Source organism: Myotis myotis, unplaced genomic scaffold, assembly GCF_014108235.1.
Source record: "Myotis myotis isolate mMyoMyo1 unplaced genomic scaffold, mMyoMyo1.p scaffold_m19_p_2, whole genome shotgun sequence".
Classification (NCBI taxonomy): Eukaryota; Metazoa; Chordata; class Mammalia; order Chiroptera; family Vespertilionidae; genus Myotis; species Myotis myotis.
The window spans coordinates 72,133,530-72,152,180 of record NW_023416324.1 but is presented as its reverse complement, the minus strand read 5'-3'; the positions used below and the strand labels follow the sequence as shown (position 1 = coordinate 72,152,180).

At 42.5% G+C, this 18,651-nt stretch overlaps 1 protein-coding gene across 4 annotated transcripts in view; it reads right to left on the bottom strand.

Moving 5' to 3' along the window:
• Positions 1–15,764, bottom strand: part of ABCD3 (ATP binding cassette subfamily D member 3) — a 96,862-nt gene extending 81,098 nt beyond the window's left edge. The window contains exon 1 of one of the 4 annotated variants that reach the window (XM_036347343.1): positions 15,331–15,764. Coding sequence is in view for 2 of the 4 variants with exons in the window: in XM_036347345.1 (XP_036203238.1) it covers positions 15,331–15,440 (110 nt within the window). In the remaining 2 variants the exon portion in view is untranslated. The remainder of the gene's footprint in view (positions 1–15,330) is intronic. The other 3 variants (XM_036347345.1, XM_036347341.1, XM_036347342.1) reach the window with 3 other exon arrangements.
• Between the last annotated feature and the right edge of the window lie 2,887 nt (positions 15,765–18,651).

Here is an 18,651-nt window from a genome sequence, read left to right as displayed (position 1 = left end):
ATGTTTTTCTCTCCCTTCCTTTCTCTAACATCAATTAATAATAATTTTAAAAAAGAATAACAGTAGAAGAAGCATTAAAAGAAATGATGCTTTTCTACAATAAACTCATTTGTAAAAGTGTTAAATTTCAAGTCTCAATAAGATAAATTTTAAGGGCCAGGACAATTTTGAATATATTTAGATTTGAAGTTCAAGAGTAGACATGTTGATTTCAAAGGCATTAACATGACAATGATGTAGACATACAATGATATAACTCCTTTGAAAAACAAAAATATGAAATCTGAAATGTGAGTCTTGCATCTATTTATTAAGATACTATACTAAAAATTTTAGAATGTGCTCTTTAGGAACTTGGTTTAAGCTGTATCCTGGTTAATATGGCTTCCAGGAACCTTTAGAAAAACTTTTCTCCTATACTGAAGGTATCTACACTAATAAAAGAGAAACATGGTAATTGGCGAACAACCGCTACCCTTCCCATTGGCTAATCAGCGAGATATGCAAATTAACTGTCAGCCAAGATGGCGGCTGGCAGCCAGGCAGCTGAGAACAGGAGGCTTGGTTGCCCCAACGATGGAGGAAGCCAAGGTTCCCCGTCTGCAGCTGCAGGGCTCTGAGCTCCTGAAGCAACAACTCGAAAAGATACAACGTTTCAATTATAGAAGCTAAAAGATGGCGGTTAATTTGCATACTCAGGCTCCAAGCAGAGGGAAGCCAAACAGCCCTGAAGCGGCAGGGCAGAGAGGCCTCAGGACCCTGGGATCAGCAGAGCCGAGGGGCCTCAGGACCCTGGGATCAGCAGAGCCGAGAGGCCTCAGGACCCTGGGATCAGCGGAGCGAGAGGCCTCCCGGCCCGGGATCAGCGGAGCCATGAGGCCTCCCGGCCCCCGGATCAGCGGAGCCGAGAGGCCCCCCGGCCCCGGTTATCAGCGGAGCTGAGAGGCCTCCCGGCCCCGGGATCAGCAGAGCCTCGAGGCCTCAGGACCCCCAGATCAGTGAAGCTGAGAGGCGTCCTGGCCCCGGGATCAGCGGAGCAGCGAGGCCTCCCAGCACCGGGATCAGTGTGACAGGGGACAGCGACCAAACCCCTGATCGCCCTGCGGGCTCTGGGTGTGACAGGGTGCGGAGCCCCAACCCTCTGATCGGCCCTGCTCTGTGTGTGACAGGGGGGAGCTCCCCAACCCCCTGATGGGCCCTGCCCTGTGTGTGACAGGGGGCAGCGCCCCAACCCCCCTGATGGGCCCTGCTCTGTGCGTGACAGGGGGCAGTGCTGCAACCTCCCTATCGACCCTGCCTTGAGTGTGACAGGGGGCGGTGCCCCAACCCCCCAATCGGCCCTACCCTGAGCGTGACTGAGGGTGGCATCGCAACCTCCTGATCCGCCCTGCTCTGTGCATGACAGGGGGTGGTGCCCCAACTCCCCAATCGGCCCTGCTCTGAGCCCGACCAGGGGCTGCACCTAGGGATTGGGCCTGCCCTCTGCCACCCGGGAGCAGGCCTAAGCCAGCAGGTCGTTATCTCCCGATGGGTCCCAGACTGCGAGAGGGCACAGGCCGGGCTGAGGGACCACCTCTCCCCACCCCGAGTGCACAAATTTTTGTGCACTGGGTCTCTAGTGTTTACTATAAGCCTCAAAATTATTCCTGTAAGTAATTTTACAAAAAATGTCCAGAACATAATCAAGTCTAGTCCATCATCACAACAACAAAAAATTTCCAAACTTTTGGAAATTGTAGTAGATTAAATACCGAGACAAATTCCTTGTGTTCCTCCTAAAAAAGAAAGGATCTATTTCCCCATCCTAGAATCTGGCCCAGGCTTGCAACTTGTTCTAATCAATATACAGTGGTTATCAACCTTCTGGCCCTTTCAATACAGTTCCTCATGTTGTGACCCAGCCATAAAATTATTTTCGTTGCTACTGTTATGAATCGTAATGTATATATCTGATATGCAGGATGGTCTTAGGGGACCCCTATGAAAGGGTCGTTCGACCACCAAAGGGGTCGCGACCCACAGGTTGAGAACCGCTGCAATAGAATGTAGTGAAAGTGTTTCTGCTTTCACCTTCACCTCTTAGAATGCTGACTTGAGACTACCATGTGAGGGACTGGTCAAGCCTGCTTGATGATAAAAAGTCACTTAGATAAGAACCAAGGGACCCCAGTCACCAGCCAGCACAAACTGCCAGGTATGAACCTTCCAGAGCAGCTAATCCAATGCAGCCTCACAAGCGAACCCAGACAAAAACAGCAGAGAAACTGCCCAGCCACCCATAGAATTGAGGGGGGAAATAGCTGTTTTATGCCACTAAATCTTGGAGTTATTTGTGAAAAGTCGTGTCAAAGAAATAAAAATGTACTTTAGAATAAATCACATACATATCAAATTGTATGTTTGCAAAATGATATAGTATACATATCAAAAAACCTGTGGAATGCAACCAAAGCAGTGCTTAGAGAGAACTTCATAGTCTTTAATGCATACATTGGGAAAGAAGGCTGAAAATTTGTAATTTATCACAGATCAGAAAAAACAAAAAAATTAAATGAAGAAAGTATAAAGAATAAAAGAATACAAATAAAAGCAAATAATAAAAGTAGACACTCAAAAGAGGTAAAGCAAAACTAAAAGCTGGAATTTTGAAAAAAATTAACACATTTTACAAACTCATGGCAAAACTAATCAAAATAAAAAATGAGAGGGCAATATAAGCAATATTAGAAATTGATCTACAGATTAGAAGCAATCCACATCAAAACCTCAACATGCTGATTCTAAAATTTATAAAGAAGTAATACCAATGCAAATGTTGGTAACTGAGGTGCTTTTCATATTTTGTTTATGAGTCACTGTCTTAAAATAGGGTTCCTCCAATGCATTTATAAAGTAGTGAGTGTTAGGTCTGATCAAATAATTGAATTGATACCCCCACCCCTGGGAAGTGACCTTTAAGCCACTTCACAATGGACATTCGACTTACTTAGACTACATCCCACTTGCTAAGACAATTACTTCTCACCTCCAGAGTTTCCCAGAACTTGGACCTGCACAGAGAATTCTCCACCCAGAAAAAGCCCATCTAAAGTCCTTTAAAAACCTCCGGCTCTCCACCCTAGCCGGTCTGGCTCAGTGGATAGAGCGTCAGCCTGCGGACTGAAGGGTCCCAGGTTCGATTCCGGCCAAGGGTGCATGCCCGGGTTTCGGGCTCCATCCCCAGTGGGGGGGCGTGCAGGAGGCAGCCAATCAATGATTCTCTCTCGCTGATGTTTCTAGCTCTCTCTCCCTCTCCCTTCCTCTATGAAATCAATAAAGAAATATATTTAAAAACAAAAAACCTCTCACTCCCTGTCTTTGGGGCCTGGTGCCATTTTGGGGCTCAACCCATCTGGTTTTCCAGATGACCTAATAAATGCATAATTCTTTACCCCCTTTAGCTTCATGTGTTCCTCCTTCGATGACCCTAACAGTGAGCATTAAATATTTATTTACTTAGAGTAAATCAATAGGTTTATAATGACTCTTAAAAAGAACTCATTGGTCACCGCCAGAGGATAAGAGGAAACTAACGTATTACTTTAAAAACTGGTAAAGAAGCAAATGTCTACCCTGCCTTTCCTAACTAAACTGTACCACTGGGTAACCAAATAGTAGATGAAGAAAAGTTTCTTTTTATGGAAGCATTCCATTTTATAAATGAATAAATAACAGAATTTAAATATCTCCATTCTGTAATCCCTAATAAATTCATTGCTCTAGGTATCAAACATCAATGGCTGCTAAACTCACAAAGAATAAATAATCATATATACCTTCTAATGGAGGTTAGACCACATCAATACGTAGGATACATTCTTGTCCAAAAACAAACAAAAAAATCTGAACTTGGTCAAGTTTTTAGATCCAACTACCAATTTACAGGAAATACAGAGAATGACTAAAAATCATACAAATAGCATAACCCAGATTATTTAATCTGTAGCAGTCAAAAACCTGGTTGCTTCAATAAAATGTAGAAAGTGGTAAGGAGAGATGGCATTGGACCGTGAAGATTAAGACTTCAAACAAACAAAAAACAGGCACAACTAAATTACAGTTTTAAGAATGCACATTTGGGTGATAAAATTATAAAACACTACCAAGATGCAATTACTATAGAAGTCAGGAAAGCAGTAACTAGTTAGGGGAGAGGGAAGGGGCTATGACTGGGAAGGGGTATGTGGAAGGCTTCTAGGGTAGATGACAAGGATTTATTTCTTAACCTGGAGAATATTTACAAAGGATATTTATTTTGTTTGTTTGTTGTTGTTTAAAAAGTTATTAAATTATATGCATTTTATGCAGTTTCCTGTATTTGTGGTATAATATACAATGAAAAGGTCTAAAAATCTTAAGAATATTATACCATGACTATATATTTTAATATTAATTTACTACAGTAAAATTTTAACAGTTAACTTCATTTTGAATTTAATGTAAGACTTTTTAAACCCCAGAATAATTCTTGATTGTTCTTTTGAATATAAGTCCATCAGATAAAAATGCTTTATTCTGACTTTTACCTCCCACGTGGCTATTTCAAGCTTAAAAATCTTAGAATCAGGTACCATTTTTACCTCTCTGATTCCTCACTTGTAAAATAAAAATAATAAAATAACTATCTCAAAAAACTGTTGTGAGGAATAAATGTTAACTATTTAGAACAATGCTTAAAATATAGTAAGTGCTCAATAAATGGTTAATAGTATTGTCTTCAGCTTCCTGTCCTTGCAGTCTCTTCTTCTCAAATCTTAACTCCAGCAATTCCATGACTTTGCTCATGCTGTTTTCCCTATCTAGGATGCCTTTTACCCCTTAGCAAATATGAAACTTTCCCCATGTAACAATCTTAAGAATTAAACATTCCCAATTCAGTGCTCCCTCCCAGATTTTTTTCCTACCACCCAGGTCTAGTCATACTGAGGCGGTACCTCATTGTCATTTTAATTTGCATCTCTGATAATTAGTGACATTGAGCATTTTTTCATATGTCGCTTGGCTATTTGTATGTCCTCTTTGGAGAAGTGTCTATTTAGGTCCTCTGTCCATTTTTTTAAATATATTTTATTGTTTTTTTACAGAGAGAAAGGGAGAGGGATAGAGAGTTAGAAACATTGGTGAGAGAGAAACATCGATCAGCTGCCTCCTGCACACTCCCTACTGGGTATGTGCCCGCAACCAAGGTACATGCCCTTGACCAGAATCGAACCTGGGACCCTTGAGTCCACAGGCCGACGCTCTATCCAAACCAGTTAGGGCCTCTGTCCATTTTTTAATTGGGTTATCTGTATTCATTTTATTGAGTTGTATGGTACCTTACATATTTTGGAAATTAACCAATTATCAGATGCATCATTGGCAAATATGTTCTCCCATGCAGTGGGTTCCCTTTTCAGCTTGATGCTGATTTCTTTTGCTGTGGAGAAGCTTTTTCGTTTGATTTAGTTCCATTTGTTTATTTTTTTCCTTTGTTTCTCTTGCCCTAGGTGATGTATCTGTGAAAATTCTGCTACATGAGATGCCTGATATTTTCCTGCCTATACTTTCTTCTATGACTTACATTTAAGTATTTTATCCATTTTGTGTTTATTCTTGTATATGGTGTAAGTTGGTGGTCTAGTTTCGTTTTATTTTATTTATTTTTTTTGCATATATCAGTCCAATTTTCCCAACACTGTTTATTGAACAGACTGTTTTTACTCATTATATGTCCTTGCCTCCACTGTCAAATATTAATTAAGTATAATGGTTTGTCGAATTCTAGGTTCTCTGTTCTGATCCATTGACCTATATGTCTGTTCAAATGCCCATAAGTAGATGAATGGATTAAAAAACTGTGGTACATTTACATCAAGGAAGACTATGCAGCAGTATAAAAGAAGGAACTCTAACCTTTTGAGACAGCATGGAGGGACCTGGAGAGTATTATACTAAGCAAGACAAGTATCACATGATCTCACTTATATGTAGAATCTAATGAACAAAATAAACTGATGAACAAAATAGGCCCAGAGACATTGAGACATGCAACAGACTGACATATTTCAGAGGGAAGGGGGGGTTGGGAGTGGAGGGGGAGGTAGGAAGAGATTAACCAAAGAATTTATATGCATACATGCATAGTCCATGGGCAAACCAATAGTGTGGGGAAGGCCTGCGGAGGGAGCGGGAGCAGAGTGGAGGGGGTCAACAGTGGGGGGGGAAAAGGGGATATCTGTAATACTTTAACATTAAAGATAAATTTTTATAAAAATTTTAGTCCTTCTAACTAAAGTAAGATAACCTTACAGGACCATATTTTTTCCTTCTGAGGAAATAGCATGTCATGCTGCTTACTTCATAGGTTAATGAAAATATACAAATGTTTTAAACAGTGACATATAGACACAACATCCTGATTAAATGACTAAATTATTATTTATCAAAAGATATTGCCTCATTCCAGATAGCATATTTATTTTCAATGGCAACAGATAACTTCTTAAGCATAGAGTAAATCATACAATCTATGTTTATGGGTAGTATTATGGTACCATTATAGTAATATGTGAGATTGCTATATCTATTCAGATATCAAAATAACTGATTGTGCTTTGATGACCTTTATTTTCAATGTTCTAGTTTATTAATTTAATTGCATTAATTCAGGACTGCTAAATCTAGCAAGAGATAACAAATGCATGTTTCAAAAAACCACCCTTAAGCATACTCACTAGTTTACCTAATAAGGCTTCAAGTTATCTTAATAAAAAAAAAAATAATCCCACTAAAGCACAAACATCAGTTATCCAAAGCACCTTATCCTATATTATGGAAGGCTATGTTCTTGACAGAGATGCCTAAAACCAAAGTAATTTTCTTATAAAAATAATTTTTATAATGAAAGCTATGTTCTTAACAAAGGCCTGATGCCTAAATTTTTTGTAGAAATGATTACAAATGCCATTTTTAAACAACTCTAATATTCCATAAAATTAATTTTAAAAAAACAATAGAGAAATACAGTACCCAGTTTACATTAAACTTAATTTGGTATATATAATTCTAAAGAAAATTACAAAGAGCCTGTCTTTCTTCTTCATTAATTCCAGCTTATACTTTATTGCAACAGCTTATATTTTATTCATCAGGTCATGGATTAGTTTGATGTTAATCCGAGAAAAAAATTACAACTTATTTATCTAAATTGATAGCATGGCATAGGTACTTAGAAAATGGTAAATTCTAGGAGCAAAAATGAGCTCACCAAAGTCATGTCAGATCAAACTCATCCTCTTCTCTGAAGGAAATCATGAAAATCGGTTAACTTAGTTTATTATGCTACCAAGCACTTGATGTTGGACCAATCAGGGATTCTCTACCTTTTCCAGGTAAAAGAGATCAATGCCACATTCAGCTCTAGGGTCTCATCTTCACAGCTCCATAACTTAGGGGGTGGGGGTCAGGGGGGAAGTTCCTTCCTTCCCCACTGATTCCAGCAGAAATATCCCAAAGGAGGATTCTGACTGGCCCAATATGGATCAGATGCCTTGCCCTATGGTCAGAGTGCTAGGTCATTAGCAAAATGAAACGTGTGGAAAGGTGCAAAGTAGTTATTAAAGCTGAGAACCAATATAATACCCAGAGGGTGTCAATTAACAGACAAGTTATAGTGATGTAAAAACTCTGTTCTATACTTAATTTATTGGGAAAAGAGAGAGAAGGAATAGTACTAATTAAGTATGCCGGATTTTTTTTAAAAAAATTAGAGGAGCCCTAACCGGTTTGGCTCAGTGGATAGAGCGTCGGCCTGCGGAATAAAGGGTCCCAGGTTCGATTCCGGCCAAGGGCATGTACCTTGGTTGTGGGCCCATACCCAGTGGGGAGTGTGCAGGAGGCAGCTGATCGATGTTTCTCTCTCATCGATGTTTCTAACTATCCCTCTCCCTTTCCCTCTGTAGAAAATCAATAAAATACATTTTAAAAAAATAAAAAATTAGAGGAAGGAAGTGATGTGCCCAAACAAAGAGAAGTATAAATACCTGCACCTAAGTTTTAAAAAAATAAATAAATAAATTGAAGAGGGGAAAGAAAGGGAAAACAATTGTGTACGTTAAATATGAGTGAAGAATATTATTTGTCATAAAAATGAATGTAACCTCACCTATTCTAACAAAAGCTTAGGATCTACAAAGCAGGTCCCACTCTGCGTCAGACTACACTTAGAATAATGAACTATGTTTCTCACCTGTCTTTAAGAGGTGGAGAAATAAGAGTATCATATTCAGGAAGCAGCAACTGAAAAAATACAGAGGCCTGAAACCATGTCACAAAAATGTAACTTAAATACTACCCAGTTATAAAAGTAAATGATTCTGTCAATTCAAAAGGCTTCTGCAGAGAGATGTTCATGGGCACATTTGGTAGTGAGAAGTGCTAAGGAGAAAAGTAAAGCCAGGCAAGTGGGAAGAGCACATGTGTGGAGGGTGCTATTTTAAACTGAGTGGCAATGGAAGGTCTCGCTGTGAGATGTCTAATAAAAGACTGAAAAGAGGGACAGAGTAAGCAGTGTGGATATCTAGGCGAAGAGTATTCCAGGCAGGGGAACAGCAAGCACAAAAGCCCTGAAACAAAATGCCTGGCCAATGATGCTAATGTGCCCAAAACTGAGAAGTGTGATTAATTAAACAGTCTATACCTACTTCCCCCATCACACACAGCAACACAGTTTGAGAAGTCTGCATCTGGACCATACCTGCCATTAGCTGGTTTCTGTATACCGCTGCTTTCCCTGACAAATCCTTTAAGGCCTGCTTCACCTATGGCTGCTTAAGCATCTCCTTTTTATTCTGAGGATCCAACTAGAGCCAGGGCCTCCCCCTGTAAGACCTACTCTCAGTTCATCCTAAGTGTCTCAGGCAGCTACAACCCCTCACTTGGCCTATTCTATATTTGCAAAACATTCAGTGGGCCTGTGAAACTGAGAAAGGTGAAACCAGCCCCTTCCAGAGCTTGATTTGAAAGATCTCAAGATGAACGTATTCAGGAAAGTTGTTAGGGAGGTTAGTGAGGAGAAAAGTACAAGGGGGGGAACCAGAGATAGGAGAACTGATCCAAGGAGTACAGAAAAGACCCAGCAACAGGCCACAAGGCTGAGGTTTAGGGGAAAATAGTGAACAAATTTCCAACAGTGGGAATGTCTAAAGAACTTGTAAATAAAAGAATGTCTCCATTTTTAAGCTGTTCATTATGCTGATAAAATCCCTGCCACCACTCCCGAATTTTCAATAAAACTCTACTACAAATACCTGCTTTGTAGCTGATGCTTTAAAGCAGCGGCTCTCAACCTGTGGGTCGCGACCCCTTTGGGGGTTGAACAACCCTTTCACAGGGGTCGCCTATACATCCTGCATATCAGATTTTACATTACGATTCATAACAGTAGCAAAATTACAGTTATGAAGTAGCAACGAAAATAATTTTATGGTTGGGTCACCATAACATGAGGAACTGTATTAATGGGTTGCAGCATTAGGAAGGTTGAGAACCACTGCAAAGGAATGAAGGCAGATTCCAAAAAGACAGGCTCAAGAGATAAGATGTAAATGGGGTCTAAAATAGAGCAGAAGTGAAGAAGTGAATTAGGCATGTCTAGGAGAAATACAAGCTCCCTGAAACTCCTCTGAGATATTTGGAGGAGGAGACTGTGTTCCCATCATCTATAGACTGGAGCTTTGAAAAGGATGAAGGATCACTCCATGAGCTGGTGGACTTGGCTGTACCCTGATAACTGACAGCTAGATCACACCTAGTCAAGCAATCTTATCTAATAATCCTATCTAATAAAAGAATAATATGCAAATTGACCAGCACTCCAACACACAAGATGGCCGCCCCCATGTGGACAAAAGATGGCCTGCGGGGGAGGGCAGCTGAGGGAGACCCAGGCCTGCAGGGGAGGGCAGTTGGGGGGGGGACCCAGGCCTGCTGAGGAGGGCAGCTGAAAGGGACCCAGGCCTGCATGGGAGGGCAGTTGGGGGGGACCAGGCCTGCATGGGAGGGCAGTTGGGGGGGACCAGGCCTGCAGGGGAGGGCAGTTGGGGGGGACCAGGCCTGCAAGGGCGGGCAGTTGGGGGGGACCAGGCCAGCAGGGGAGGGCAGTTGGGGGCAATCAGGCTGACAGGGGAGTGGTTAGGGGCAATCAGGCAGGCAGGCAGGCAAGCAGTCGGGAGCCAGCAGTCCTGGATTGTGAGAGGGATCCCAGATTGGAGAGGGTGCAGGCTGGGTTGAGGGACACACACCCACTCCCCCCATGCACAAATTTCGTGCATCGAGCCTCTAGTCTATATATATAAAAGGCTAAGTGTCCATCCAACCAGTAGCTATGATGCGCACTGACCACCAGGAGGCAGACACTCAACGTAGGAGCTGCCATGACGCGCACTGGCCATTTAAAAATAAATGGCATCACGGACCTGGCGCCGATAAACCAACACTTGGCTTCCCCCAAGGGGAAGCAGGCCCTGCCACTACCCCAGAGTGATACCCCACCAAATCACAGCCAACGCTGCCAAGACCCCATGGTGCACAATGTGGCCCACAACCCAGCCCAGCCCAGAAATGGTCGTTGTGGGCCGGGTAATGATGTCACGTAGCAACACCAGGCTTCCTCTCCCTAGTGACAAGCCTCCTTGGAGTTTCTTCAGCCCAGAAACACTACTTGCTTCATAGCCAGGTGCAAACATTTTACAATTTAACCAAATGTTTGTGAATCCTTTTCCCGTGCCTCATCTCATTTGATTCTCACAGAAGTCCTGGAGTAGGTAGATATGAGACTCGATGGAATCCTATTTTCTTTTCACTAGCCAGAAAACGGAGATTTAGAAAGTTCAGAAATTTGACCCGACTAAAAAGAAGAAAAGGTGGAACTTGAAAATGACTTCAGGTTTTCTCACTGCACAGAATACAGTCAAACACTGCTACAGATAAATATTTTACCCTTTGTTCTCCAATGATCTACAATAGTAATCTGCTTTGTGTTGATATTTACTGCTGTGTTGCTGACAATTACCTGAAAGAGAACTTGAGGTGCTTCACTGGCCTGGAAAAAGTTTAGCTAAATCAGAAAGCATGTCTAATTAGGCAAGTTTATACACACGTGTGTTTCCATCTGTCATTGTTGATTATGAATCTGGTTGACATTCTATTATAGAGAAAGGGTGAATAGCGACATTAAAATATTTCTTCTAATTAATTTCCTTTCAATGTGCACAAATCCATGCGCTGGGTCACTAGTTAATAGATAAAACAAGAAACGTACCTAAGTTCATGCTTCAGAAAGTTAACAAGGGGGTGATCATCATTTAAATTATCAAGAGTTGTTAAATAATACTTCATGGAACTCAGCCTTAAAGGATAAGAGTTGAAGAGCAGAGGATACAGAGAGATATTCCAGGTATGGCTGACATGGTGAATAAAGCTCCAAAGCCAGGAATGAGTTTGGCCTGTTTGGAGAACATTGCAGAAACTGGCCTATTTGGAACAGACACTGCCCATTGGCAGGCAGTGGCATATAAGATTCGCCAGGTAAGATGAGATCAGATGGAGGAAGGCTCTGAAATCCAGGACAAGAAATCTGAACTTTGACGAGCATTCTTAAGAAAGAAAAGAACTGCTTTGTTCTTTTTTTGGTTTTTGGGTTGTTTTTTAAGATCATAAAACACTTTGGCAATGCAAACTGGTCCTTTCCCTGCCTTCTAAAATTAGCCCACTGATTTCCCACTACCCAGCTCATATTACACTACCCTTGGTACACAACTATTAATCACTTCCGTGAAGATAATGTCTCTACTCATGTTTGTACTGGCCTCAGGGCTCCAACTGCCTGTCAAACAATTACCTTCACAAGTTCTTCACCTATCCCACATCATTGGTCCACCCTATAAACACTTATTGTCCATCCCATGACATGTGCAAACTAAGAATTTAAAGATGACTCAGCCCATGCCCTCAAGAAACTCCGAGTCTGATGTAGGCAGAAGTCAATAAAATGAACTAATACAATACAGAGTGGTAACTGCTGGAGTAGAGGAATGCTTGAAGTGTCCTGAGAGCTGAGAACAATAACATCAGTTTGGAGACCAGGAAAAGATAGAAAACACTTAAGAGAAAGTGTTGGCTGAACTGTCTTGAAGGAAAAGAAACGTCAAAGGGTGGGGAAGAGACCTGTAGATAACAGTGATTACCATCAGACTGCAAAGGCTGGGCAGAAACATATAGATACACGGTAGAAGTCATCAAGCACCACACCATGAACATCATTCTCTCATGCTAAGAATTTTGTGTTTTAGCATAGCTGAAAAGTTTCAATAAAAAAAATAATCACATTTGTTTTTCTTAAAAAGTGGGAGACGGATTGAAAGGACACCACAAAACTTTTTGTCTTCCTATCATAACGTACAACAAAAATCCGATAAAGGCTGCTATAACATTCAATTGATCTCCTGTTATCCATGCCTATCTCCAAACTAGGCATAGCGCACATCCTTCAGAAAAAAACCGCCCCTAACTTCACAAACACATTAGTCTTTCCTTTCTCAAAACTTCTAAGGGATATCTGTCTGCAGTGCACTGTGTCAGCAACTTACATTTTTGCCTAATTTACATTTAAATTTCTTCTCCCTAACAAGTACATAAGCTCCCTAAGGAAAAAAAAAGTCATATCTTTTTATATTTGTGTAATACACACACACACACCTACCTTTCTTCACCCAGTAGCACCTAGGAGAGTAATGTACCATTCTAAAACAAATAATGCCTTTGAACTGAATACATGGTCTCTTTTATCCATGAGTAAAAATATTCTACTATTCCCCATAAATGAGGAACAAAGTAAGATGTATAATTAGGCAAACCTGAGAAAAAAGTTAGTGCAGTGACAGCAGGTAATGTATACAAGGGAACTTTCTGGGAAGAAGAAACTGTTCTAATTTATGATAGGTGTGTGCTACACTGTTGTGCGTAAAAATGCTCAAAGTCACTAGTCATCAGAGAGATGCAAATTAAAATGACAATGAGGTTTTACCTCACACCTGTCAAAATGGCTACCATCATAGAAACAGTATGGAGTTCCATCAACCAATTAAATAGGAACTGCCATTTGACCCAGTGATCCCACTTCTAGGAATATAGCCTAAGAAACCAGAAACACCAATCAGAAAGAATGTATGCACCCCTATGTTCATAGCAGCACAATTTACAATAACTAAGATTTGCTGACAGCCCAAGTGCCCATCAGTAGAGGAGTGGATAAAAAAGCTGTGGTACATTTATAACATGGAATACTATGCAGCAGTGAAAAAGGATCTCTTTCCCTTTGAGGCAGCATGGAGGACCTGGAGAGTATCATGCTAAGCAAAATAATCCAGTCAGAGATAGACAAGTATCACATGATCTCACTCATATGTGGAATCTAATGAACAAAATAAACTGATAAACAAAATAGATCCAGAGACAGGTTGGTGTTAACTCAGTGGTTGAGCGTCAACCTATGAACCAGGAGGTCATGGTTAGATTCCTGGTCAGGGCACATGCTGGGGTTGTGGGCTTGATCCCCAGTAGGGGGGTGCAGGAGGCAGATGATTCTCTCTCATCATTGAAGTTTCTATCTCTCCCTCTGAAATCAATTAAAATTTAAAAAGAAAAATAGACCCAGAGATAAACATGGAACTGTCAAATATCAGAGAGAAGGGGGGAAGAGAAGAGATCAACCAAAGAACTTGTATGCATATATATGCATAATCCATGGACACACACAGATAATAGTGTGGCAAAGGCGGGGGGAGGGGCTGGAAGGGGTCAATGGGGGAAAGAGGGATATATGTAATACTTTCAACAATAAAGATTTTCTAAAAAATAAAATATTTATTTTATTTTATGTAAGATCTGTACATTCAATATATTCAACTTTTACCTAAAAACCTATAAAAGAAAGGGATGGGGAGCACAGAGTTATAGATGAAACAAGACTTGAAGAATATTGATGATACTTCTTGGGTAAAGTGTAGAGGGTTTCATTAAATTATTCTGCATCTACTTTTCCAAAAATGTAATGTGTAAAAATTTCCATAATAAAACGTCATATATGCATATATAACTTAAACGGATGAAAAAGCTGCATTAACAAAACTAAAAAGTAACTCAGAACATTAAATTACTTATTCTCTTAATGTGTGAAATAATGTGATATTATAACTTTTAAAGTGGTTTTACTGGCTCTACGATTCTAAGAAATATCTTCTAAGGAAAACCTACTGTTGATAGCACAGACAAAAAAAAAAAAAAAAAAAGCTGAGAAGCCACAGGTTCCTTAGACACCAGATAGTAAAATTAACCAGCCCTATTACCAAATATACTCAAAAAAAGCCAGTACAATTTAAAGTTAGAATTCTCTAATCTTCAAACGGTGATGCCCAAAGACAGCGACTAAAAAGGCATTCGTAAGATTTTGGAAGTACAACACCTCCAACGACAGACTCAACACCATTCTGAAGAGTTTTTAAATAATCCAGTCATTTCACCTCAGTAATTTAAACTTTAAGCCTCATTATAGGCTCATACTTTGCATTCTCTTCTCACCGATCAGTTTCTGAAAAAGAATCCCGATCCTCACCTAAAACACACTTGCACCTGCAGAGCCGAGGGAGGGAGCCTTGCTCTCGGGTGAGACGCCTGGGCACTCACGGGCCCGCTCCAAGGTGACACCACTTCAGAAGGCAATGGTGCCAAGTAGATCAGGAGAGTTCGCAGGAACCATTCCCGCAACTTTCAACAGCAACTCCTATGGAGTCGTGCCAAACCTCGCCGGAGTGAACAGCCTCCAGCCTGGCGAGTCCACTCCCAGCCTCACACACACACAACACACACGCGCGCCCACAAAGCCAACCCACCGTGCGGCAGGAGATGAGATGGCAAAACCAGAGCACACCCAGAAAGTTGGTCACAGCAAGGAGGTGGTCCGGGCACGGACACACCGTTCTGCCAGCGGGCGCAGAATATGCACACTCCCGCGGGCGGAGGAAGGGCTCGGCCAGGCCCGCGCGGGCACGGGGAGCGCCGAGGATGCCGGCGCCGCGGGCACAGCCGGACGCCCTGACATTGGAGCCTGGCAGCGGCCGCGGCCGGCGCTCTCTCTCCGCCTGACCCCGCGGGGCAAAGGGACCGGTCCGCCCGCCGCCGGGCCGGGCGGGATAGAAGCGCCGGAGCGTCCGCTCGGTCCCGGGAAAGCGGCGCGGCCACGGGCCTTCTTACCCGTGCAGGCCGAGGGCGCGGCGCCGCTTGTGGAGCAGGCAGAGCAGCAGGAACGCGGCCCCCGCCAGCGAGGAGTTTCGCGCCGTCAGGTACTTGCTGAAGGCCGCCATGGCACCGCGGGAGCGAGCAGCCGGGAGAGGGGACGCGGCGGAGACTGCCGGAGTGCAGGAAGCGCGGGGGAGACTGGGAGGGGAGGAGCGCGGAGGGAGGGCGGGGCCGGCCGCGCAGGACCGCCCCCTGGCGCGCGCCGCCGCGCCGGAGCCCACCGCGGACTTGGTCTCCGCGGGGGCGCGCGCGGGCACCGCGGAGGCCGGAACCGGCCCGGGCCCTCTCTGCGCACGCGCGGACCCCCACGGAGTCGCCGGGAACGCGGGCGTAGAGAAACCCCTCCCCGCTTCCCGCGGTGCCTCCCGGCTCCTCCGGCCCTTGTCCCTGCCTCACCCCTCCTCCCACCTCCGCGCGCGCGCGCACCCGCCCAGGCTTTCACAAGAACTGGAAAAGCGAGCCGGGCCTGCGCCGGGGGATTCGTGGGATCTGCCAGTCCACCCCCGGCGATGGGCCGTTACCACCCTCTTAAAGGAGCCCTGGAAGAAGGGAATGGCTCTATCCCGGGCGTTTGCATAAAACCGGGGGCTCGGTCCTCATACACGGAAACGACTGTCGGGAACTCCGAAGTGTAGGGAGATGGGGGAAGAATGACTACAAACCCAAAACCTTTTCCCAAGCCTGTGTTTTCCAAACCATGGGTTATATTATAGTAATTTCTAGGGGACCGTGAGATCAGTTTGGCAGATCGAGACCACTACTTTTTTGTGTTTTAATGAAATGGGAAGAATCGAACACGATATAAAATCTCGGAATGCATCCCGGGTAAAAGGAGTTCTTTGAAATTTTTATCCCAGTCTTTTGTATCTATGTGTCCCAAGTAGTAATGTAAGATGCCTTTCTTTATGTGGGTCTGATCAAACAAAAAAGTTTGAGAAACGCTGTTCTTTGCAAAGAAGCTTTCAGAAATAACAATCGTGCATTGTGTTAAACTGGCCTTACTCCCAGGAGCTGAGGAGCATTCCAGATTACAGCATTCTTCCCCTGCCTGGCCCTCGTGATGCAGAAATGGTGATTCCTAGCGTTTAGACTGGCATGTGTACAGTAACTTAGTGAGCTCCCCTCTTCAGTTGAGAAAACTGGAGAAAAGCACGTGTGTCATTCAGAAAATGAGTACAGAAAACCTTGCATAATGTGCACGCATAGTAAAGTGTGTTGAAGTAGCCCTCATTAAAATAGCCCACAAAACGTTGTTTTCAGTACAAGTGGGTAGTTGCCTAAACAGTTGACAAGAATCACAAGGACCAGATATACTAATGGTGTATCTGTGTGTGTATAGAGATGTTCAACAGTCTAAATTTCAATGAACTAGAGCTTCTACTAAATTGTTCATTTGCCATGTATACATTTCATTACCTCATTTAACAATTGTAATTAGGTAAACCTGGCACAGTGGATACAGGATGAACAGATTATAATCCCTATTTTGCAGAGGTGGTGGAGGTAAAAACATGGGGAAAATTATCAATGTCGTAAGTGCCACGTTAAAGGTATAAGCAAGGCACTGAAGTATGGTAGCAATCATCTCAGGTAGAAACTATAGTTTAACTTTAACCCTGCTGTTTGGCTTCTGTACTTATTTGCTTTGTTTAACAATAGAAAAGTTATTTTGATTTTCTGAATTATATAAATCACCCCATTCGATTGAATACCCTATTGATTGTACTGTGAATATCCCATTGGTTGTGGTCATACTAGTCTTAGAAAGCACATTTTCCTTTACCTGGGAAGGACAGCACAATTATCCCAAGGTCAGAGGGCTCCAGTTAACGTGTTGACTCAGTGTTCCGGAGACCCAAAAACTGTGATTTAGGTAACATGTTGCTTCTGCTTCTATAAACTGCTTTTTTGCAAACCAGGTTCCTCATTCCAGACCCTAGGGCTCTAGATAATGTGTTTCTGTCAATTCAGTGATCCAGAAACCCAAAACTATAATTTAGATAACATGCTGCTTCTGCTTCTGTAAACTGCTTTTTTGCAAATCAGGTTCCTCATTCGAAACCCTGGGGTGTAATCAATACCTTTGTGATTTTTGCCTATATAAATCTGGTGTTGCGGCCATCTTATCACAATGAGATCTGGGAGAGCAAAATGCCCCCTCATAGTCCCAGATTTGCAATAAATGTGACTCTTTAATTCGACTTCTTGAGGCGTCCTTGTGTGATTCGCGGGGTACATTACAACAGCACAAAAGAGTAAATGCTTAGTTTTTCTAAATCTAGAGCCTTCAATTAAGGCTAGACACAGAAGATGATTTTATAGCTGAATCTTAAAGACCAGAGAAGTGTTAGGTTTGATTGAGCAATTGAATTGATACTCCTCCCCTGGGAAGTGGCTTTCCAGGTCATTTCACTATAGATATTCCCTTTGCTGAGACCACATTTCACTTGTGGTGACCACATTCCATTATCTCCCCTCCAGGTATGCATAAAGAAGTATCCGCCCAGAAAAAAAGCCCACCAAAAGACCTTTAAAAGCCGATGACTACTGTCACTGGGTGCTGGAGCCATCCAGGCTCAACCACCTGGTGTGCAGATGATCGAATAAATTCGTAATCCCTCACCATTCTGGCCTTGTGCGTTCCTCCTTCAGTGACCTAACAAGAAGAAGTTGCTCAGAAGGACAAAAGGAAAAATTGCTAATTGAGCAATAAATTGCTTAGTAATGTAAAAGTATTAGGAATCTTGGGAGAAAGTGACTGAATGAATAATTTTAGAGTCTGTAGCAGCGAAGGAACAGCATGCAAGTTTAGTCCAAAATGTCTGGCCTGGCCTGTGTGGCTCAGTAGTTGAGCACCAACCCATGAAACAGGTCACCATTCGATTCCTGGTCAGGGCACATGCCTACATTGCTGGTTCGATCCCCCTATACAGGAAACAGCAGATCAATGATTCTCTCTCATCTTTGATGTTTCTATCACTCTCTCCCTCTTTCTTCTTCTCTCTGAAATCAATAAGAACATTTTTTTTAAATGTAGTCTGTATAGGAAATAGACTATATTTCAGAAGAAGGATATATTTAGAAAGTAGACTGTAGTTCAGAGGAAAGATAAGGATTCACTGGGCAAGATATTCTAAAAGGTACCCTTGATCAAGAAGCATGGGTGATTCTTAAAAAAAATGAAATTAGATAATATGAGCTCATAAATTATAGCTGTTCATAAAGCCCATCAGATAAAGATCTCCAGGGCCAAACCTGTAACCTAACAAAGTTAGG